General features: G+C 41.1%; 4 protein-coding genes across 7 annotated transcripts; 2 read left to right on the top strand and 2 right to left on the bottom strand.

Annotated features, from left to right (window-relative positions):
• The first annotated feature begins 1,569 nt into the window (after positions 1-1,569).
• LOC104437448 lies at positions 1,570-4,066 on the top strand. 4 transcript variants are annotated; one of them, XM_010050387.3, is made up of 6 exons: positions 1,570-1,629; positions 2,397-2,482; positions 2,601-2,702; positions 3,047-3,117; positions 3,216-3,278; positions 3,364-4,066. In XM_010050387.3, exons 2-6 carry the CDS (start codon positions 2,419-2,421, stop codon positions 3,406-3,408), a joined length of 345 nt encoding a protein of 114 aa, XP_010048689.2. In that variant the 5' UTR covers positions 1,570-1,629; positions 2,397-2,418; the 3' UTR covers positions 3,409-4,066. The 4 variants fall into 4 exon arrangements, with proteins under 4 accessions (XP_010048689.2, XP_010048690.2, XP_039164244.1 ...); XM_010050388.3 differs by having other exon boundaries at positions 1,584-1,629; positions 2,359-2,482; XM_039308310.1 differs by lacking the exon at positions 1,570-1,629 and adding an exon at positions 1,641-1,797.
• Positions 4,067-5,736: 1,670 nt separating this feature from the next.
• On the top strand, positions 5,737-9,120 carry LOC104437447 (probable receptor-like serine/threonine-protein kinase At5g57670). Its single transcript, XM_010050386.3, has 10 exons — positions 5,737-5,949; positions 6,126-6,241; positions 6,333-6,451; positions 6,530-6,648; positions 6,735-7,124; positions 7,295-7,540; positions 7,827-7,984; positions 8,070-8,285; positions 8,426-8,575; positions 8,658-9,120. The coding sequence occupies exons 1-10, from the start codon at positions 5,817-5,819 to the stop codon at positions 8,802-8,804; spliced, it is 1,794 nt and encodes a 597-aa protein (XP_010048688.2). The 5' UTR covers positions 5,737-5,816; the 3' UTR covers positions 8,805-9,120.
• A 1,558-nt stretch (positions 9,121-10,678) lies between these two features.
• Positions 10,679-12,309, bottom strand: LOC104437446 (zinc finger protein CONSTANS-LIKE 5-like; the record flags this gene model as incomplete). The annotated part of the gene is made up of 2 exons (XM_039309611.1): positions 10,679-11,286; positions 11,368-12,309. Coding segments are annotated over 2 exons (1,305 nt in total), but the record flags the coding sequence as incomplete, so codon positions are not given.
• A 3,855-nt stretch (positions 12,310-16,164) lies between these two features.
• LOC104437445 (ADP-ribosylation factor 1) lies at positions 16,165-22,239 on the bottom strand. The gene is made up of 8 exons (XM_010050385.3): positions 21,719-22,239; positions 21,564-21,602; positions 21,405-21,467; positions 19,548-19,566; positions 18,770-18,881; positions 17,627-17,674; positions 17,273-17,403; positions 16,165-16,526 (listed from the first exon to the last, which is right to left on the bottom strand). The coding sequence occupies exons 1-8, from the start codon at positions 21,819-21,821 to the stop codon at positions 16,493-16,495; spliced, it is 549 nt and encodes a 182-aa protein (XP_010048687.1). The 5' UTR covers positions 21,822-22,239; the 3' UTR covers positions 16,165-16,492.
• Between the last annotated feature and the right edge of the window lie 101 nt (positions 22,240-22,340).

Here is a 22,340-nt window from a genome sequence, read left to right as displayed (position 1 = left end):
TTCCATATATAAATTATATTTAGCCATATGAAGTTAGCCATTTCAAACACACTGAGAGAGGTTTTGAGAGTTCTATACGAGGTAAAGTGATCTCTTCGAGAATTTTGAGAAGATTAAGAACTATATGTTGGCTGGGTCCACCTCATTTGTGGGGCCGGCTGACATATAAAACAAAGAAAAAAAGGAAGTCGAAAAGTAAAAAGAATAAAAGGTGGGGTTGCTTCGGGCAAGATAGAGAGAGAGCTCAAGAGAGGAGAGACAGTGTTCCACCGAGAGAGAGCATGCAGGGGAGAAGAGGAAAAAGGCAGAGGCTTCTAGTCTCGGTTCGAAAGCTAAACATTGTCAAAATTAGCTCAAATTTGAATATGTTGTTTGTGAGACCAATGGTTCTGAGTCAATAGGTTTCATTCACTGAGAACCATTTTTAATTCTCCAATTGCAATTGGGGTTTTCTTGCTTTATTTATGGTAATCCACCTTAGTGGTGATGAAATACTAATGTATTGTTAATGTTGAGCTTCTAATGTGTAACTAGAGAAACACTTTATGTATCTTACTATTCTTGATGAGTATTGAAAGTTTTTTGGCAATTTACAGTTTTTCCCACACGTTAGGGTTGCACTTGACAAAATTTCTTGAACAAAAATTGATTTTTGACTAGAAATTGAGAAGTTAAAAATTTTAGTTTCTGATTTCTTCTTCAAATCTATTTTTGTAATATAAATTTGTATTAGAAATAGAAAAATCAAAATTGTGTTACCAAACGGATTTCTGTTCCAAATCTATTCCGTGGAACAGAGAAACAGAGAAATAGAGAAGTAGAAAATTTATCATGCGCGCCCTAGATTTCCATGTAAAATTTTGGTATTGTTGCTACTTTTGTTTCTTTATGATTTCAGCGTTATATGTACTTATTGCAAGGTTGTATTGTGCTGGTTGTTTCTAGAGTTAAGTCGATTTCGGTTGGTTTAGTTTTTGGGAAGATACTGATCTCAGATTGGGTTTAGTGTTTGATAAGTTGTTGCCCTGATTTTCCCCAACAGTATCAATGTAATTGTCGTCTAATGCTAGTGTATCAAGAATGTTTCAGCTTGTCTAATGGTATGACAAGCTGCTACCTGGTTAGTAAAATTAAGGTTGGTCCGTAAAATTTATAGTTGTTTTAAGACTGATCTATAAAATCACTATACTAAATGAACCCACAATTTGCTCTCTAATGCCAATGTGTCAAGAATGTTTCAGCTTGTCTAATGATATGACAAGCTGCTACCTGGTTAGTAAAATTAAGGTTGGTCCGTAAAATGTATAGTTGTCTTAAAACTAATCGACAAAATTACTATACTAAATGAAATGGCATACTACGCAATTGCATTGCTTTTTATATATGGAGTCATTGATGTGAAAACCTATATAAGATGGGAAGAGCAGTAAATCCAGTCTTAGTAATTCATGATGAGTCCCTAATATTGGGCCCACGCATTGCAACAATGACAAGAGAAGAAGAATAATGGGCCGACCCGAACCGCAACCCGGCCCAACTCGAATATCATCATCTTCATCGTCCACCTCTCTGAGACACCAGAAGAACCCGCCCGCCACCACCGAGCGCTGGCTGCTAAGGCACCGACAGGTCTCTCTCTCTCTCTCTCTCTCTCTAGTTTTCCTGTCTCTTTCCTTTCACCCCTTTTGAGTGCCGAGAAATCGCCTCGTCAAGATCAGTTCTTTTTTGACACCCCAGTTGAAATGGGTGGCTCATGCCTTCAAGGAATCGAGAAGTTTAAGTTTTGAACTAGCTTGGGTACTTCCTTTTGGTGCATGCTTTTGACTTCTAGTGAGCTAGTTATGGGTAATCCTTGCTGATGTCAATTCGGACTCATGTTGTTGTGTTCATTGCAAAACAGCAATGTGGGAAACAGCACTGTGGGAACCTTTTCTTTCTTCTTTCCTGGCTGTCTTTGTTTAGCTAGTTTAGGTGCTGAAGAGGTGATTTTGCGGTTAACTGGTCGTTAGCCGTCCAAGGCTCCTCTTTTTCTTTGCCAAAAAGTAATGGGGTTTGGATGTTCATGTGAAATACTAAGCCTTGGTTCGAAGAGGATTGAAGACGAAGTGCTTGAAACGAGAGCGGCGGGACAACTTTGAAGTTAGAATTGTTCTGTATTAGGATGAGTTGTATTTGCGCGATTGCTTTTATGTCCTTGCGGTATTATTTGTGAGACGTGATTGACATCATAGGCAACTAGGACAAACTTTTGTTAATTCTTGCTGCGAGTTGTTTAATTACCGAGGCCTTATAAGTTAGGAGGATATTAAGTACCTTCTTTGTCCAAATGATTATGATCTGATCCTGTTCTACATTCAGCGACAACTTCAATCCCTCAACTTCACTCTTTGCTGTAGTACTTGTGCATAGCCAGCAGAGATGGAGACTACTAGTCAGGAGCTTCTGAAATTAGAGAATAAGAGTTTCTCTTCCCCATCGCTAGGTATGGCTCTTACCTTGATCTTTGGGCAGTAACGCTGGCTTCTTTACGCATGGGTCAAATACGCGTGTCTAATGTTGCCATTCTTTTTAATTTCTTGATTACGTGTTTTAATATGCAGAGTCCACCTTGTTCATATGTAAAGAAAAGGATTCAGACTCTAAAAGAAAACAGCCACTCCACAATGGAAGGCCATTAACAAGTTCAGTTCCTTCTAGCCAAGGTATTGAATTTGCCTGTCTAATTTTTTGATCAGGATAATACATGTTTTATGCATTTCTTAATAATTTATGCAAGTTGTTGTTTAGTCAAATTAATTTCTTTTAGAATAATATTATGGGCTTCAGTGGATATTTTTGCTGACAGAGGACTTTCAAAATATTCTGATTGATTTGATATGGTTGTGTAATGTGTTAGCTTGGTCTCAGTAGCTTGTTTGCTTGTCTATGGGTTATGTGCCATGTCTACATGTAGCCTTGCTCCACCTAGCAACTTAAGCTTTTAATTGGAATTTCTATTCCCGAAAAGGGGAAAAATTAATAATTTTCATCTTTTGGCTTTGCTCAGTTCTTGGAAAAGTGAAAGATTTTCTTGGAGTCCTGTCTGAGGCTAACAAAAAACTGCAGGTTGAAGTCAAGGTTTGTGAAATCATCACAGTCCTTTGTGACTTTGCCTTTTTCAGTACAATTGCTCTGTCTCATTGTGACCTACCATGCACAATTCTTGGTTTGTATAGGACAATCCCAAAAGACATGACATTGAAGTTCTTGACGGGAATGAGTCAGAAATAATAGAAATGGTATCTTTCTGCTGCTTATGAACTTCCCTGGTATGATTTTGGTTTATGGAATGGTCACCTGATGCTTTGGACCTTACAAAAACAGGACTTGATGCTGGGGATTGCTGATCTTCATACCCCGAGGCAGTAGCTGCTGCAGAATCTGCAGTTGCAAGTCATCATCCTCTGAATCCTTTAGCTGCCAGCATTGGTGAAATGGATTCAGAAGACACTACCGATGATGATGATGATGACAGCAATGATGGCAGTGAGGATGGTGATGATGATTGCGGTACTAGCCAAGCAGGCCTTCCTGTAAAGCATGCAAGATCTGAAAATGGCAAAGAAGATTCACACGGATCAATAGGAAGGAAACGGTCAAAAAAGCAACCGCAAAAGAAGCCTGAGATTGTCGAGTTGTCTTGATTCTGTGCATCGTTTTGTTATTGTATAAGGTAATATGATAAGTGCAAAGGCAGGAGTTTCTAAATTTCACTGCTTAGTGCTTTAATGGAAATCAAACCCAAGGGCAATGTGCTAGGAATGTTGTCATTTGCTGGAGATTTCCACTGCCACCCAAACGAAAAAAGGTCAGCCGTGTGTCCGATTTTGGTAGCAACAAAGATGTTGCTATTGTCTGATCGATCTTGCTTTTGCTTGTTAGTAGTTCTTTTCTTCCTTTTCAGCATGGATGAAATTTTTGGGAATAGGTTACACTTGTGTAACATTGCCTCTTTCTTGACCCTTTTTTTCTATCCATGTTCACGATATTGAAGAGCTACTTTAATGGTATGCAAGCAAAGTTCTTATTTCGCTCTGTACTTATTCTTCGAATCTGCCAGCAAATGACTCATAAAGCCATACAGATGCAGCTCAGGCAGATGTCAATGCATAGAATTCATAATATTTGACTGGTGATGAGACAGATATAAGAATGGCAATATGGTGCATCACATTGCAAAGAATTGCTAGGATGAGAAGGAAAATTATCAAATGGAATCATCAGTCATACTTGCAATGCAAGTAGAACCAGCTTCATGTGGCCAAACCAAGTCTAAGGGGGCTGTTTGTTTAAGCTTAGCTAAAAGTAAAAATTCTACTCTTTTGCCAAATTCAAAATACCAAACTAAAGTAGAAAATGTAGGGGTTGGCATTTGCATTTGTGAACATTTCAAGTGCTTTGAATTTAACAAATGCCAAAGTGAGCGAGCTGCAAGATTTGATTAAAGAGAATGTGAAATGTAAATATCAACTCCGATGTCTCTCAATTTAGAGTCATATTATGCTTCCCTCCAAACTCGACATTGAAGCACCCTGCTTGTCCATCCCCATAATTTTTTTGAGCTATTGAAACATAATTCCAGCGGGAAAGGAGAATGAGGACATGTATCATTAGCACGTGTGATTGGGAAAGCCTTGAAGCCATACTCTCTCACCAACATTTCATGAGGACACGTACCGTTAGCACGTGCGATTGGGAAAACCATGAAGCCATACTCTCTCTCTCTCTCTCTCCTCTCTTCCTCTCTCTCAAGCATTGTATACTCTATAGAATAGGAAAAATGACACAAAAGGTCCTTGAACTTTGATTAAATGTATAATGTGTTCCCTAAACTTTTAATTTATTCAATTTGATCCTAATTCTATGTGGTTTTTGAATTTTTGGTTCATACTCAATTTAATCCATGAATTATATGAAAATGTTATCATTGAACATAAATTAATAGAATAATAATATTGAATATTTTCATATAATTCATGGACTAAATTGAACATATACTAAAAGTTCATGATCATATTAATAAAATTTAAAGTTTATGGACCGCATTATACATTAAGCAAATAACAATTTGTTGTTATTATGCTGGTTGTATACAATTATGGTAAGGATGATGTGGCGATCTCATGCACAAAACTGAAATGGCAAGAAATCAGTGAATAGATAACATCTCCAAGTTTCCCAATCATCATGGAAAGAAGAGGCCTTTATAGGCGGGCTCTTCTCAGACCCCCCCTCTCCCACCAAACCCCAATAACAGTGCCTTTATCTGACCCCTTTTGGAGGGCTCGAGGCCTCCCCTCTTGGCTTCCATAGCAAGAAAAATCAAATGTATCCAGCCAACCCACCTTTGCTTATCCTCCAAAGCACCCAACCGTTGCAATTAATTGTATATCCCAAAAAGTTCACCATAACCAATTAGAGAGAAAGAACGCAGGCGCAGGCACAGAAGAAAGAGTAAGTACTGCAGAAACTGGATTTATTGGGCATAAACCAACCACATTCTACTAGTCTGCATCTCTCATCTTTCTTCTTTTTCACTGTACTGTGGATCCCATAGAGAGAGAGAGAGAGTAATCACTTTTTTCAACTGTCTGACACAGCAAAAGAGGATTTTCATGCTTCTTAAACAAGAATGATGAAATGAGGGATCTGACTGACCTCAATCATTATGTAGTGATTCCCCGTTCATTTATAAGCTTGGATTGGAGTGTTCCTATGGCCAAGATAGCGACATAAGCAAGTGAAGTCCCTCAGCAGATTCCTCTGTCAGCAAAAAAATGAGGCCTGTGTGTCCTGCTAACATACTAGTAGGCATCTCTTCAGACCCATCTGAAAGCAGAGATCTTCTCTCATGGGCAGTCACTGCTTTAGCTCGTCCTTGCGACAACATCGTTGCCCTCCATGTTCTGGGTCAGTTTACACAGTTGTTCTTTTGAGTAGAATATGTGAGTAGTTGACAAAATATGTGCACTGCAATTGCCAACAGGGACGTTGGTGCTTTCATTTCCCTATTGACATATGCAGGTCCTCAACCGGTAATCTTTGATCTAATCATATATACTGCACTTCCTTGTAAACAACTGTAGGTGGATACATGAAGAAGGGACAAATCACCCGGAAGCGTTTGTCCAAAATCCGCAAAGCCAAAGCATACGTTATATCTGTGCTAGGCGAATTCGCTAAGACCTGCCAGTCACACCAGGTGCACTATCTTGAAATTCTTTATGGAACTGTATCCACTTAATCGATTTTGAGTCTCTGTTTCTCAGAGGTGATTGTCGTTTTACTTTCAGATAAACTTGGAAGCCAGAGTAGGATTCAGCACAAGTGTTGGGAGAGGTCTGGTTAAAGAAGCAAAATCTATTTCAGCAGAATATCTCCTTCTTCGGGGATCAAGAGGAGAATCTGCTAGGTAACGGTTTTCTTGCGAAAATCTGCTTTATGACCTGCAATATCTGATTCTTTTTCCTTTTCCTTTGATTCAAATCAGATACTCACATGGGATTCTAAGGTATTGTTTTAAGAATGCACCTCAAGACTGTGCGGTCGTCTCGGTGGGGAAATGTACCACGAAACAACAGACTTATATACCTTCCGAGCAATCAAAAGGTTGGTGCTAGAAATTTTTTTTTTTACTTTTAATGTTCCGATGGAAATCATTGTCGGCTGAAAGTATCTGTGTTTGCTTCTGACAGTTCAAACTCATCAACTAAGTTCAACATGGCCAAATCAGACAATCTGTAATGGCAGAGAACGATCCCACATTATGTTTACCGATCTAGAAACAAAGAGTAAAACCTTTTCACCGACAACAGTTCTTGATGTTCTTGAAAAGGATTCTTGGACAACCACAGATGAATATACCTCCAGCTTCCGAGACTCTATTGTGGCAGCAACCCCTCCTCAGCCTCAAAATATTAAGGCACGATCAAACAGAAGGAAATGTGCATCTCTCTGCAAATTCCTATACTCTTTATTTATTTCGTCATTTAGAAAAAGAAATACTAAAACAGAGAGTCGTCAGCCTCCACTGCGGTGCTTCAGCCACGAGGAAATCCTGAATGCTACAAATAATTTCCATCCAGGTAAACTTCCAACTAGAAGTGACCAAATACTCAATATCTTTGGTTTTTCTCCATGTATGCGTGTTAGCTAACCAATGAAGATATATGACATTGAAAAAAAAAAAAAAACACTGTACGAGATTGGAAATTTGTGTATTAATTTGTATTTCCATTTTCAATTCATCCTGCAGATAGAATAGTGGGACAAGGTGGGTTTTCAGAGGTATACCGAGGCGATCTTTCTAATGGACAAGTAATAGCGGTGAAGAGGTTGGCCAATGATAAGAACAAGGAAGGAGAGTTTCTGATGGAATTGGGCACAATAGGACATGTCAGTCATCCCAATACCGCCAGCTTAGTTGGTTACTGTATTGAAAATGGGCTCTACCTGGTTTTCCACTTCTCTGAGAATGGAAATTTAGCTTCTGCGTTACATGGTGAGTATTACTTCCCTTGGCCAAAGTAACTGTCATACCCATAAACTGCTGAAAAAAAGTCAGGAACTTTAATCATTCTGTAGAGAGCAAGAGGAAGGTCAAGCCTAATCCTCATCATAGTTAAGAAGCTGAGAAAGATAAGAAAGAAGGATAAAACGAAAGTAAAAGATCAGGGTAAGCAAGAATCTGGGAATTATTTGTCCAAAAGCATCGTTTATGAAGTGGTATAGTTCTTTCAGTTGAAAATTTCCATGTTTCAGTGGTATTAAAGTTCTCTCTCTTTCAGGTAAAGCAACCAAGTCACTTGAGTGGCCCATACGTTACAGAATTGCCGTGGGCATCACGAGAGGTTTGCACTATCTTCACAAATGCTGCAAGCATCGCATCATACATCGAGACATAAAAGCGTCAAATATCCTTCTCGGGCCTGACTACGAACCACAGGTAGACAATGATCATACTTTTGCAGTTTCAAGCTGCATAGCAATTTTTCAACCATTCTGAATGAACGTCAGTGTTTACTCTGTAGATTACTGACTTTGGTCTAGCAAAGTGGCTACCAAACAAGTGGACTCATCACGCTGTGCTTCCAATCGAGGGCACTTTTGGTTATCTTGCACCGGAGTATTTCATGCATGGGATTGTGGACGAAAAGACAGATGTGTTTGCATTTGGTGTGCTGCTGTTGGAAATAGTGACTGGCCGTAGGCCTGTCGATTCATCAAAGCAGAACATTCTCCTCTGGGTACATTATCTTCATTTTTGCATTTCTATCAGTCAAAGAGGCCACTGCAGTGATTCGAACCACAACAATAAGAAAAATAATCTATTCCTCAATCCCCTTTTCACTCTCGCCTGTATCTGTTTTGCTAATTAACATTGTAGGCAATGCCTCTCATGGAATCTGGAAACATTGCGGAACTGGCTGATCCGAAAATGGAGGGAAAGTACGACTCTGATCAATTGAGCAGAGTGGTGTTAATTGCTTCCTATTGCGTGAGACAATCCTCGATATTGCGACCGACGATGAGCGAGGTACATGAAACCTTTTAGCTTAGGCAAAAGCATGTCACTATATAAAGTTTGCACTGTCTGAATGAATAATCTCATGAACTAGGTGTTAGAGCTCCTGAATAATGGCCTTGACTCCGACGTAGCAAAAAGCTGGAGGATACCCAAATTCTTTTCTGATGAGATGGATGACTACTCCATGGTATTTGGGTACGAGGTTCCAACCGATATTTCCTTGGAGGATTCCATGTGAATAGGCGATCGCATTGGCAATTCATTATGTTCTAGATGTCATCAGAATTCTTTGTTTACAAGATTGAAGCATATTCAACATAATGCAGTTGCGTTTACACCAAGCTCCTTCATCTGTGACTCCTTTTTTTTGGTTCATTTGTGACTTCAGTTATGTAAATCTTTTATCGAACAAGGTACTGAAACACAGAGGGTGTCTCTAGCTTGACTGCCAGGAAAGTGACAGGTTGTTACTTGTTTGCTCGTTTACATATACATTAGCTTAGTTGTCAAGATTATGAAAGTGCACCAAGAAATATAGTAGTCATGTTCTTACAGACATCCTCCTCTAGCAGTACGCCATGCCAATAGCCAATTTAGTGACTAGTGCTGCTTGCAGTAACTGAGAAGGCCATATGATTCCGCTCGTGTGAATTAAAAGACAGTGCATGTGCTTCTCAATTCAAATTACAAATGTCTTTTGTGCCCATTTTCTTAAAAGAAACCCCAAGCTGAGGAGGAAGCATCTCTTCGCGTTTTGAACGACTCAGCTTAATTACTGGACTTGGGACAGATTGATGACTTCATGTTCAATGCAGACCGGCTTAACTAGCAAAGTTAGCACTGCTGTCCCCAGTATAGAAATCAATGAAGTCAACTCAGACATAATGTGTTCTGTTCTAGAAAGGATCTAACAGACTCAGACAAGAACCGTTTCAAGCTTTCTTGGTTATTTACATCACAGGATAGATGAAAACGATCATAACCTCATGGCTTAGAATCAAAGCATGTTCTGACCACTCCTGGAATCTTGAAATTCATGAGAAATTCAGATGTATGCTGCAGAAAGGTCTGTTTGGTTCGGCTTTTGGGGAATGCATTTGCCAAAATGCAAATACCTTTGGGTGAAGGAGGTTTTCCGAAATACAAATATCGTTTGGTAAAATTTGCTTTGAAATGCAACTTTGGCCAAAATGCCGTTTGGTAAAATTTGCATTTGCAAATGACTTTTATTAAATTAAAAAAACAAAAAAAAATCTATTTTCTTTTTGAAGTCCGAGCCATAGGACCGCCGGATCCGGCGGCGGGCCGTCGGATCCGGCGCCAGGACCATCGGATCCGTGGCCGGATGGCCGGATCTCGGCCGCTGGGTCGCGCGACCCCAGGTGACGGTCGCGGGGTCGCGGCGGGTGGCGGATGGCGGATCGCCGCCGCGAGGTCGCGCGACCTCGGGCGACGGCCACGCGGGTCGCGCGACCCGGGCGACAGCGACGGGCGCGCGACCCGGGCGACCATTGCCGGGTCGCGCGACCTCGGGCGGCCGTCGCACCGGGTCGCGCGACCCAGCGACAGCGCGGCCGCGCGCGCGACCCGGCGGCCCGTGACCTCGGGCGGCCGTCGCACGGGATCGCCCGACCCGGCGACCGTCGCTCGGGGTCGCCCGACCTCGGGCGGCCGCGGGGTCGCGCGATCCGGCGGCCGACGCCCGGTCGCGAGATCCGGCGTCGCCGAGGTCGGGCGACGGTCGCCGGGGGTCGGGAGACCCTCGGGCGGCGGTCGCCGGCGCGCGCCATCCCTTCGCCGGTGGTCGTCGGCCTCCGATCAGCAGCTTGGAGAGGTTGGAGAAGATGAACAGTAACCGCATTCCCATGATGCACCTTGCCAATGCACCTCAAGAGCTCCATTGGGCTAAGGGCCTTTAGACTCCTTTGGAGATGCAAGTGCATCTTGGCAAAGTCGCGCAAAAGTACGAACCAAACGCATTTGCATTTGGCCAAGGGACTTTAGAGTCCCAAAGCCCATTCCCAAAGCTGAACCAAACGGGGCAGTCTAATTAATTGTGTGAAGGTTTTAAAGTATCGCCTTGGGCCTACGATCTCATCAGGAAAAAAAAAGTTGACATTATAACTATCTATCCACTTAGAGAAGACGTGGACCTAATGCGAAATTCGACGTCAGCACCCCATTCATATATATTACAACAAAATGACAAATTCAAAAAAAACAAAATTCGAAGACTAATTAGAACATTTTCATAAGAAAGAAAAAGAAAAAAACAAAAAAAGGAATAACGACAAGCTCACATGAAGTATTGAATGTTCCGGCGTCATCGGTCAAACTACCTCACATGCATCGTTAGCTTAATTCATCGGCACATGCGAAAACGTGGGGACGACGCCGTGCTCGGCATCTGCCGCGATCCCATAGACGCCGGCGGCGGCGGCGGCGGCGGCGGCGGCGCTCTCGTCCTCCGTCTCGAGCACCCGATCCCTCTTCGCGAACCGGCCCTTGATCCTCGGCCTCACCTCGGCGTAGGCTTTTCTCGAGGCGTAGCGTATCGTCTTCTCGAACCGCCGGCTCCTCCTCTTCTCGCGGTACCTCAGCACCCTCGCCTCCCGATCCGGTCCGCTCAGCTGGTGAGCCGCCCGGCCGGAGGAGCACGGCGTCTCCGGCGGCGCGGGGCTCTCGTCGGGGACTACTCCGAAATCGACCGACGTCGATACCTGGAAGAGCGACGAAACCCAGTTGGATCGATGGAATCATTCGAACGTTGCGTGATCAAACGTTTCGTTAAGGAGGCTTACGCTTTGGCTCGAGGGCGAGAGGTCGCCGGAAGTGCTGAAGTCGACGTCGAAGCACTCGCCGGACTGATGAGGGTACCGAACCGGCACGAGACACTCGCCGTCGATTCTGCGGATCGCCGTCGAGCCGCCGCACTCGAATTTGAGGAACGGGTTGACTTCACTCCAGAACGCATCTCCGGCTTCCGCTCCGGCACCTTTCGCGATCTTCGTCGCGTTCGGCAAGAGCCAAGACCTCGCCTCCTCCTCCTCGTCCTCCTCCTCCTCCCGCCCTCCCCACGCGCCGCAGCAGCGGTCGCCGACTGCGGGCGCGGCGGGGAAGTCGGGGACGGAGCCCGTCCCGAAGGGCCCCTCGGCGGCCGCGGCCGCGTCGCGGAAGGGCTCCAGGGGGATCCGCACGTGGCGGCCGGCGAGGGGGTTGGCGGAGTGCACGTCCGCGTCGCACGCGGCGCACAGGGCGGCGGCGTCGGCCCTGCACGCGAAGGCGGCCGGCGCGCGCTCGCACGCCTCGCACACCCAGGAGCGCTCGTGGCGGGAGGCGAGCGCGTTGGCGCCGTGGACGCCGGCGTCGCAGGCCAGGCAGAGGAAGGCCGCGTCGGCCGCGCAGAACACCTTGGCCGCCGCCGCGGACCCGCAGTTGTCGCAGGGCCTGGCGCCGCCGGCCCGCCGCCCTCCGCCGAAGCTCCTGGCCGCCGCAGTTCCTGGAAATCCATCGTCAGCTGTTGCCAAATGACTCTGCCTCCTGCTTGAATCACTGAACCGTGAACAGTTTCTGGGGTTTTGATATTTTCGGTGCTTCAGAATGAGAACTTGGATGGATGTATAGAAGCGAGGAAGATAAGGAAACGTGGGCGATTCCGGGCCACTTGAATGGATTATGGGACGAGGGTGTTCTCTTTCCAAGGAGCTGTCGCGTGGTCCGTACTGAGCTGGAGCACGAGGAAGATAAGATCGGCAGAGTCAGTGATCGATTCTAATGTGCGGTAATTGATTCCAATGTGCGATAAGTGTCAAAAGTCTAAATGAGACAGGTCAGTCATTGTTTAGCTCCCGGATTGAATCGATCCAATTTGGTTTTTGATAAGTTTCTTTTTCTTTATGTATCGGATCAATTGGTTGAGGTAGTACGGTTCTATTGTAGGAGTGATCGATTTCAATGTGCAATGATCTATTCCAATGTGTGATAAGCGTCAAAAATCTAAATTAGACAGGTCAGTCATTGTTTAGCTCCCGGCTTGAATCGATCTAGTTTGGTTTTTGATAAGTTTCTTTTTCTTTACGTATCGGTTCGATTGGTTGGGAGCAGTACAGTTCTACACATGGAATTGGGAACAATACCAATTATTCTCAAGTCCAAAACATTTGGAATCAAAAACCATCCAAAATCAAATTATTCGATTCGGGGTCGGGCCAATCCTCATGCACACACCTACACGCATGTGCCAAGTACACCCAAGCATGTTTCCAAAAGTAGAGTGAGAAGCCACATGTGTCACAAAGAGGAAGTCATTGGGCTCATCCATTTCGTTCTCCATGTCTTTGTTTTTATTGCATTCAAGACATGATCAGCTGTAAATTGTCTCACCCACCGTTGTTGTGATCAAGGAAACATTACAAACACATACATTTAGAAAAGATCAAAATTGATCTCAGGTACCAAGGAAATGAGACAGGATAATTATGAGTTGGCCAAGTGAATCGTGGAACCTAAAACCTTCTTGCATTTAAGGCTTTTTAGGGGATATAGGGAACATTCATGGTGGTAGTGTAAGAAGTTATATTTGTATTCTAAAAGCTTCCCAATAATCTCAATTATCAGATTTGATTGTAAATCTATAGTTATAAAGAGAAATATAAATATGTGGTGTCCTCCCTCTCATTCATATCCAACCAAGAATTTGAACAATTTAGGCTTTTATTGGAGCTTCTCTCTAAATACTCTCTCTCTTGAATTATATTCTTTGAATGTGAGATTGTGAATAACAGCAAATAAGGTTTACTTAGACCAAATAAGTGAAATCCAAACGTGAGTGTCCCAAGTTTGCGATCTAATTATTGATCTATGACACGTGTTGTCCAAAGAGATTTTTCACTTGCATTAAATGTGAAAAAGTCCTAAACCTATTACGTTATTACCATTTTTAGCTTTAAACCTTTCAAATGTGTCAATTAAATTTTAAATCGTTTCATGTTTTACTAATTAAATACATCCAATCAATTTTAATTAGAAATTGTTGACATTAATGCCAATCATTCTATATGGCACAGCCAACACTAACGTAGATGATTTTTAGATTTTTTTTTTTTTTAATTTAGTTATTATTTTCTTTTCTTGTTCCTTTTCTTTCTTCTGTTTTCCTTCTTTACTTCTTTTTACTGTAGCCAATGAGATCACGACCCTTGTTTGGCTTTGCCTAGATCTTGGCAAGGCCATCACAACCACGAGTGAGGCCATTGTGGCCACAAACAAGGCCACCTTATCTAGATTTAGGTGAGGCCAGCCTAGTTAGGCAAACGTCATGATCCTTGTTGACCATAATAATAATAATAATAATAATAATAATAATAATAATAATAATAATTAAGGAAATGAAGAAAACAAACCAAAGGAATTTTAAAAAAAGTTTAAAAAAATCGTCTACTTCAATGCTAGCCATGCCATGTCTACGTTAATATCAGCGATTCCTAACCAAAATTAACTTAATGACTCAATTGACAAAACGTAAAAATGGTTTAGAACTTAATTAGACAAAATTAAAATATTTAAGGCTAAATTTACAAAAATATAATAGATTTGGGATTTTTTTTTTTTTTTGGTGATTTTCCCACTGAGAGAGTATAGATTACTAAATCTCAAAGCGTCTAATTTTTTTCTTATTGTAATGCCTCACCACTTTTTTTTTCTTTAGGGGGCAATTAGTGTAGAATCTGTAGATAACACCTTTTCAATTGGTTGGTCGAAATTTAACTCAACTTTAGGAAAACAAGCTTTGAAATGCAATGGCATTTGAATGCTTAAGAGTAGGACAATAGAGACTCGCGTTCTTTCTTCATTCTGTGTTCCATCTTTTGTTATAATACACCTATCGAATACATTAATCCTAACAAAAAATTCTTAATCCATTATACATAAGTCAATTAAGTTATAAACATTTTAATTTGATCGATTTAATTTTAAACATTTTAACGATTTACTAATATAGTTCTTTCAACCAATTTTGATAGGAAATTGTTAATGTGAACGAAGGTTGTCTAATATGGCATGGCCTGCAAGACATAGTCAATTTTTACAAAATTTTAAAAATAATTATAAATTTGTATTTCTTTTTTTTTCTATTATGACAAGCAAGGTGGCCCTCACCATGATCATCATTCAAAACTCCAGTCTCTTTCGCCACCACCACTAGCAACATTTCTACAAAGCCATTGTCGCAATCGCGTTCCCTTCACAACAAACTCCACTACCGCCAAGCCAAAGACTAATCCCAATCTCAATGCCATTTACTTTTGCCACCAGCACAATGAATGCAGTCCTATCACTACACCCTCTTTTCTATTGAGCACAAGCACCAGATCTCTGAAAACACCCTGCAAACTCCATCAATCGACTGAATTCAAAACTTTGAGCTGTACAAGTATCCCCAGTCAAAATAGTTTGCACGTAACTGATAGCATTTGAATACCTGATTTTGATGCCGCATTCAATCACGCCATCCTTGTGGAGTTCCTAAAACAACGGTTTTCTTCGAACTATCCATTTCACGGCGACGTCCTATGTAAAACTCCACACCCTATTCCGCAACCATCGTCGTTAGCCCACCGTCACCCCTTCTCGCACCGTTTCCGCCCTTCAAACTCCACCTCGTTAAGTTTTTCTTTCACAACTTAGAACTGGAAGTGAAGTCTCCTGGGAATTTGGCAGAAGTGCATGGAGACCATGAGAATGCAGGATAGGGATTTTACTGGCACTCTCGCCTAATTTGCTGAGTCTTTCTTTAGGTCTTGTAGATCAAGAAATTACGGGTAAATGCTGCTTTTTTATGATCATGACTGAACGTTGAAGAACAAAACTTGAGCTGATCTTCTTGGTCTCTCTTCTTGTCTTCCTCACATTTTTTGTCTGTTTTTAAACTCCACATCCTCTTTCTACCAATTGTACTCCTGGAGATTTGTTCTGCACAAGTTATGTTCGACACCTCAACCTTTGGAGGATGTCATCTTCTTAGTAGGTAAGGAGAAGGGAAACCGTTGGAATCAAACCCAGAATCTCTTCCTTTCCCAACAGCAAACTTGACCAATGTGGGGTAGAAAGAAACTTACTCAGGTTACTCAGCTTTAAACATGATGTGCAGACTAGTTTCTCAATTCAAACGGATGTGTTACTCTAATTCGCTTAGACTTTCGATCAAGTCAATCTCGACAAAACCAGACCACCGGGCCAACCAAAATTATGTCCACAATCTAATGTAGCAGCTAACAGGACCTACTTTAATATATTGCGCACTGCAAAATTACCAGGAGATGTGTGCAAATATAATTAAACTTACTTGTAAGCACTCGACTTTATGAATTTCGTAGGTCACACAGCTTTAGATAGTTTAGGCTCTATTCAGCATTCTTTATATTTCAACATTATCACTGCACGCTTAATATGCCACATCAATTAAGACTAAAACAATAGTAAAATAAACCACATAGACCACCACCTCAAACTTTCAACTAGGAAAAAGTTGTGCGGGCTGATGAAAGAAAGGTTGAAAATTGAGTGACCATTAGTGCATTTGACCCTGGGCTTAAAAATGCGAAAGTCTGAAGAACAAAGCATTCAGAAGAAAATGTCTTACAAAGAGGCAACGGACCAAAAAAATTGATGAGATTACACACATTATAAAGGAAAGAAGTAACAAGTGAAAAGTAAGAACCATTTGTTCATGTGCTTGATAAAAAGTTCACAATTCTTGAAAGTAAGTCACCCAAAAATTCCTAAAAATCAGTACATCAGATATTATCATACGAGTGGATGAATGTCAAACTCAATCACCAAGTTTAACCAAGTAAAGACTAGACCCTTTCTATCTCATGCTCGACACTGGCTGAATTTTCATCTCCCAAAAACCCATAATTGAGCTTAGCCTCCTCCTGATTTCAGCGTATTACTCAACCTGCACACGAGCAAAGCAAATATCAGCATTAGCCCTCAGAGAACTGCTATTGCTCCTTAAGTAAAAGCAAGACAAAGCAGCATTCAATACTAAAATACTTAAGAAGGTAGATGATAGCCACAAAAAAAACATCAAACATTTATCAAAGACCAACCCCACAGGATATGAAGTGTCTCATGAGGCTTGTAGACTTAGGGAGATTGGGTTTGGCACAATCAAATCTGAAGGCTGACCATGGGATAGCTTTTGGAAAATCCAGACCCCTCACACAAACATACACACAGCAGTCACAAATCAAAGTATGTTCTATTCCAGAGAGAAAACGTGATACTGATGAAGAAAACGTCATAAAGAAAGTTTCCTCTTGACGCTGCACGAGAAAACTGACGAAGGACAAGTTGGCCATGGCTGATACAATTCACCCTAAAATTAGATACATATTCACGTGACCAGGATATGTGCTGATTGCTGAGTAGCTATAATGGGATCGCTTGTAACTGTGGAAAAGTTTTTCCTTGAGTCCTACATGGGAAATCTCAACTCAAGACATGGGAGATGTGAGGTCTGCTAGGAATTGGTTGGACTGTGGTCGACTGGTTGGCAGTACATCATAACACATTGATAAATCTTCTAGGAAAGCATCCAGCTTTCCCATGTATTTAAAACATATATGAAAACATCAAGCTTAGATTACTCAGCAAACCAAGCTTGCAAACCAAAATATCAATTTGGCTACAGTGGCTTACCAGTCGAGGCCCTCAAAAAGGCCCTCCCCTTTAATAGCAGAAGTTTTAAAGATAGCCCATTGGCGACTTTTAATCTTATGCAATTCCAATGCTTCAGTTATTGCAGCATCATCAAGCGCTCCAGGAAGGTCCTGGGAAGACCAAAGTGAATATCAAAAGAATCCCAGGGGCAAAAGAAAGAGGAAGACGTACAAAAAGAAATTTCAAGCAATGTGAAACAGAGCGATTCATTATGTAAACTCCAGTTCATGAATAAGAAAAAGCTTTAGATGTTGATGAGTGCTGAAATCACATGATATCAGTACAAATATTATTCACAATCACAATTCGCTAGAAGATAGCCAAAGTAAGTACCTGCTTGTTAGCAAAAATCAGGACAACAGCCCCTTTTAACTCTTCTTCCTGCCAAAACACAAGAACTGTTAGAAGAGATGCAAGAAGTTGGTAAGATCCTAAAGATTGGTACTTGAGGAGTCATCAATTTCAACAATATGGATGAAAATAAAATGGCCTTGGATAATTGAGATTCACTGTTCTGACGTCTACAACTTTTCAGTGGCAAACTTTGCACACTTGGTAATAAAAACTTCTAAGACCTCGGGCCACTGCTAAGCTGTTAAAATATAAGAGGACTAACTATAAGCTAGATTTGCCATGTTTTGAATTATCGTAGGCTGAAAATACAAAAAGGCTCCATAAATGATCCTTGTGATTCCTGACTGTCATAGAAAAACAAGAGACAAGTGCATGTACTTTTGAGATTTCCATCCTAGAACCTGAGACTCAAGTTTTTCCAAATACTGTTCAATGAACTAACAAACCATAGTGACGATAGACTAGAAATGCTGACATGGATAACATTGACCACAAAGGTCCTTGTGTCATGTTTGACTGATTACTAAGGTTTAAATTACAAAATTTATGCAATTGGCTGTAATTTCCTCCAAAATGGTAAAGCGAAAATTATAAAGAATTCTTGGAAAGGTCCATAGCCATTCCTAACCCTAAGGAGACAGCAGAAAATAAGGTCATTGCACTTCAACTTTGAACACGTCTTATTATGCACCAAAAATCCCTGTAAAGAAGAACAATCAGTTACATCACTCAACTTTTGTTAGAATGAGAGCTCTCTCTATTTACCCCCCCTCTTCATGCAGATGGATGCAAACCTATATGCTGTCTTTTTCTTTTTTGCATCATACTGTAAGCGACTTCAGATTTTTCTTACCTCTAATTTTTCTCATAGTTAATGGTAATTGTGTATGAATAGATGAACTTTCAAAAACTCTAGTTTGGGAACTTAATCAAACATGATGTGACAATATATATTGTTGATGTCCATCCATGTAAACATTTTCATACATTGAATTAACTCATGACTAACATATTTAACAATTGATGTACCTAATTGGGAAATTCCAACAAACTCAAAAGGAAGTTAACTCAACAAGGCACGTACTTTCCATGCATTTATCCTGAAAAATGAAGAGGGGATACCTCCAAGATAGCATGAAATTCTTCTTTTGCTATCACAAGCCTATCAGTGTCACTTGAATCAACCACATAGATGATGGCTTGAGTGTTAGGGAAATAGCATCTCCAATATGGCCTGGACAGGTCATAATTTTGGGTGTTTATAAAGAGAATTGATAACATGATATACCACACAATTCTTAAACAAGTATTGACGAAATCACAAAAGCTAGAGACATTAAGAATATAATGACATGGTTTTGGCCTATTTCAATCTGAGGAGTGAAAACACAGACATTGTAATATCTAACAGTTAAACAAGTTCAATGTCTGTAAAAGCCATAGTAATTTTATTTGTTCAATGCAGTGAAACCTTAAATCGGCAAATGACAAATGGATAATCTTTCCTTTCTTTTATCCAGTAACTATAGTACTCATTAAAAAAGCAGAGCTTTCACTTCCCCTGTTTAATTAAAATGTACATCTTCATGTATTATATTTTATAGTTCCACAACCAGGAGTTCTAGTCCAAAACCTACTCAACCACACTTTGTTGTTGCCAGCCAGATCATCTTACAAATAATGGATCATGCACATGAAAGTGCCATCCAGACAAGGCACTATCTATTATCTAACATTAATAAATCATGCTTCTGTAAGATTAGGGATCAGCACAGACCTTCTACATTGAAAAGTAAGGGAAACTTCCAAACAAAACAGCAGAATAACAAGAATAAAATTCATAATCTCCCAAAATTTCAATCAGCTTAAGAAATAGTAACCCTACAAATGCAGCAATTACCTGATACTTGTTTGCCCACCTGCATCAATACACAAAAACAGTACCATCAGCATAAAGTTTAACTCACTCATAGAAACCTTTCAGCAAATGTTTCTCAATATAAAGCATGATATATACTAAAAGCACAAAATCATCATTAACAAAGTAATCACCCCCAATGATGTATTGATGGTTCTCATGGTCCTTTCTCTTTTTGGCTAGGGAAGCATAAGGAGAGGAAGCATAGAAACTGAACCAGAGAAGTCTAGAATTTAAGAAAAGCACTAGCCACATCATTCATTTGAAGAGCACTGAAGACCATAGGCGAAAGATCTAAGGAGATAAAAAAAAAACTGATAAGGTGAGAGGGACACTAGACACAAACACACAACCTCTCACAATATCCAGTAGAGTTGACAGCATGTTATCATGTCATATCCTGACAAATAAACAAGGAACATATTATCTTTTTGTGTGCTCATACAAGGTCAATGAAAAATAAAACTTCTGTCTATGCAATTCAAAATTAAATAGAAATATGCTTCAAGTCTTTCCTTTTTGGTTTTATTTTTGGTCTGTAGACAGTATAAGACTCTTAAACTTCCATTCCTTGTTCTAATAATCATATTTCTAAACCCGATTCAAATATCAAAACCTGTTATCCAGTAACCATAAGAAGTTAATGTCAATAGATAGCCTAGACTCCAGAAAGAGATGAGGAATAGCAACAGTTGTGGCAACTCGATACACAGTTTACTTTCTTTCCCAATGTTCTTGTCAAGGAATCACATGCTTGTGCATGTTGGTTTTCCTTGGGATCTACAAAGAGGTTTCGATACCATTAACAGCATAAAACATCTAAGTAAGTGTGAATGGAAATGCACATGCACTGCAATCCAAAATTTTCGATAACTATGTAAAACATTTCCTAATCTGTTTCTGAGTACTCTCACTTCTCATACTCTTCCAAACACATGTTTCTCTTTTGCAAAGTGAACAGATTTGTACTAACAGATGCTAACTACCAGTCCATAGAAAGAAAATATAGATTGATACAGAGCAGTTCTCTTGCCTACTTTCCCTCTCCCTTCAATTGGACAAAGATTTGTAGTCCACAAATTATACTGTGCACTAGGAAAACATTATTGACCAAACCCTCCCTTTTATTTGAATGACCTAGCCATGTTTATGATGTGGACAGTAACCATAAAGATGAAATGGTTGATGGAACATGATTATTTCAGCAATCTCACAATCCCTTATGTCACTTACTTGCTATTGCTTTTATGTGCAACACTATGAAAGAAAGACTATGCATCAGATAAATATAAGCAAATCTAGTTCCTAAACACAACATAGGCCTCCAAGATACATTTCAAACTTAGTCCTTTCACAGAAGGAATGATTGAGTAAAAATAAGCTCATCATTTCATGGTATTGAATGGAGAAGTATATTTACATCCAGTATGTTTCTCTCATCTTAACTAACATAACACTACCCAATCCGAATTGGTAAGTTCACTATCAAATTCAACATTCTGTGTCATAAAGATAGCTTTACTATTTATCCACAGACAAGACACTGATATGGCATCGAGGGTTCAGAGTATATGATCAGAAAGAAACCATAAAATGCACAAAGAGGAGTAAGAAAATGAAAATACAGTTCTTCTAGCAATTCCCAGACAAGTTCAAAAGATTGATAAAGTTGCAGCGTAACCAAGATGGATCCAACCACTAAACAATGTCTCTCAGCTAATTCAATTCAACATAATATCTTTGCTCTATCATTTGATTCTATCAGCAATGACAAGCATATGATCCTGGAAAAGTAAAGATAGGAAAAATTATCTAAAATGATAAAAGAAAGTATCGTACCGAGATCCCAGACTTGAAACTTGATATTGTTATACTGGACTGTTTCCACATTGAATCCGATCGCTGCATCAGATACAAGATCACAAACACATCTCTTAGCGCCCACACATACGACAAACCCACACAAAGAAAGATACGGCAAAGACAAGGGATACCCACTTGGAATAGTGGAAACAACTTCACCCATCTGCAACCGATCTGAAGCAACAACCCAAATCACCACATCAGAAACGATCAACAAATTCCGACACCGACCCACCACTCGAAACCACGAAACAGGAAAAGGGTAACCGCGAGAACCAGGAGGAACCTACAGAGGATCGTGGTCTTCCCGGCATTGTCGAGCCCGAGCACGAGGATCCGAGCTTCCTTGTTGCCGAACAGAGACGAGAACATCCGCGAGAACAGGATCCCCATCCTTAGCTCCGGCCCGCCCCCCACGAGTCAAAAAAACGAGACGGGATCAGAACACCAGATCTGCGAACAAAAGAGCAGCGCCCCCCCGTTCCTCCCTGCCAAAAGAAACCAAGCGCCGTGAAGTCGAATCTCGGCAGGCAAGCGCACGCGACTTTCTGCGACCGCAATTGCCGTGATCTGCGAATTGGGTAGTCGCCTGAAGATTCAAGGAGAGGGACTGCTCAAGCGTCCGAGGTCGGCCGCGATTGCAAGAGGGGCGGATGGACCCTCTCTGTATCTTCTTCTTCTTCTTCTTCTTCTTCCGGGTGGATTCTCCCCCTTCTTCCGCGACGGGACGGCCGTGGACGGTGGGGAGCGAGGAGCCACTGTGGGCGGAGGGAGGCGTGCGAAATTCTTTAACGTCGCTCGATAATTTTTCTTTTCCGGTTGTCGTGTTTTCCATGTAATTTTTTTTGTTCTTTCCGTATTGTCTTTTTTCTTTTTCTTTTTGTCCTCGGGTCAATCTATGTGTAGAGGTGA

Source organism: Eucalyptus grandis, chromosome 3 (genome assembly GCF_016545825.1).
Source record: "Eucalyptus grandis isolate ANBG69807.140 chromosome 3, ASM1654582v1, whole genome shotgun sequence".
In the NCBI taxonomy this organism is placed as follows: Eukaryota; Viridiplantae; Streptophyta; class Magnoliopsida; order Myrtales; family Myrtaceae; genus Eucalyptus; species Eucalyptus grandis.
This window is presented reverse-complemented; position numbering and strand designations above follow the sequence as displayed.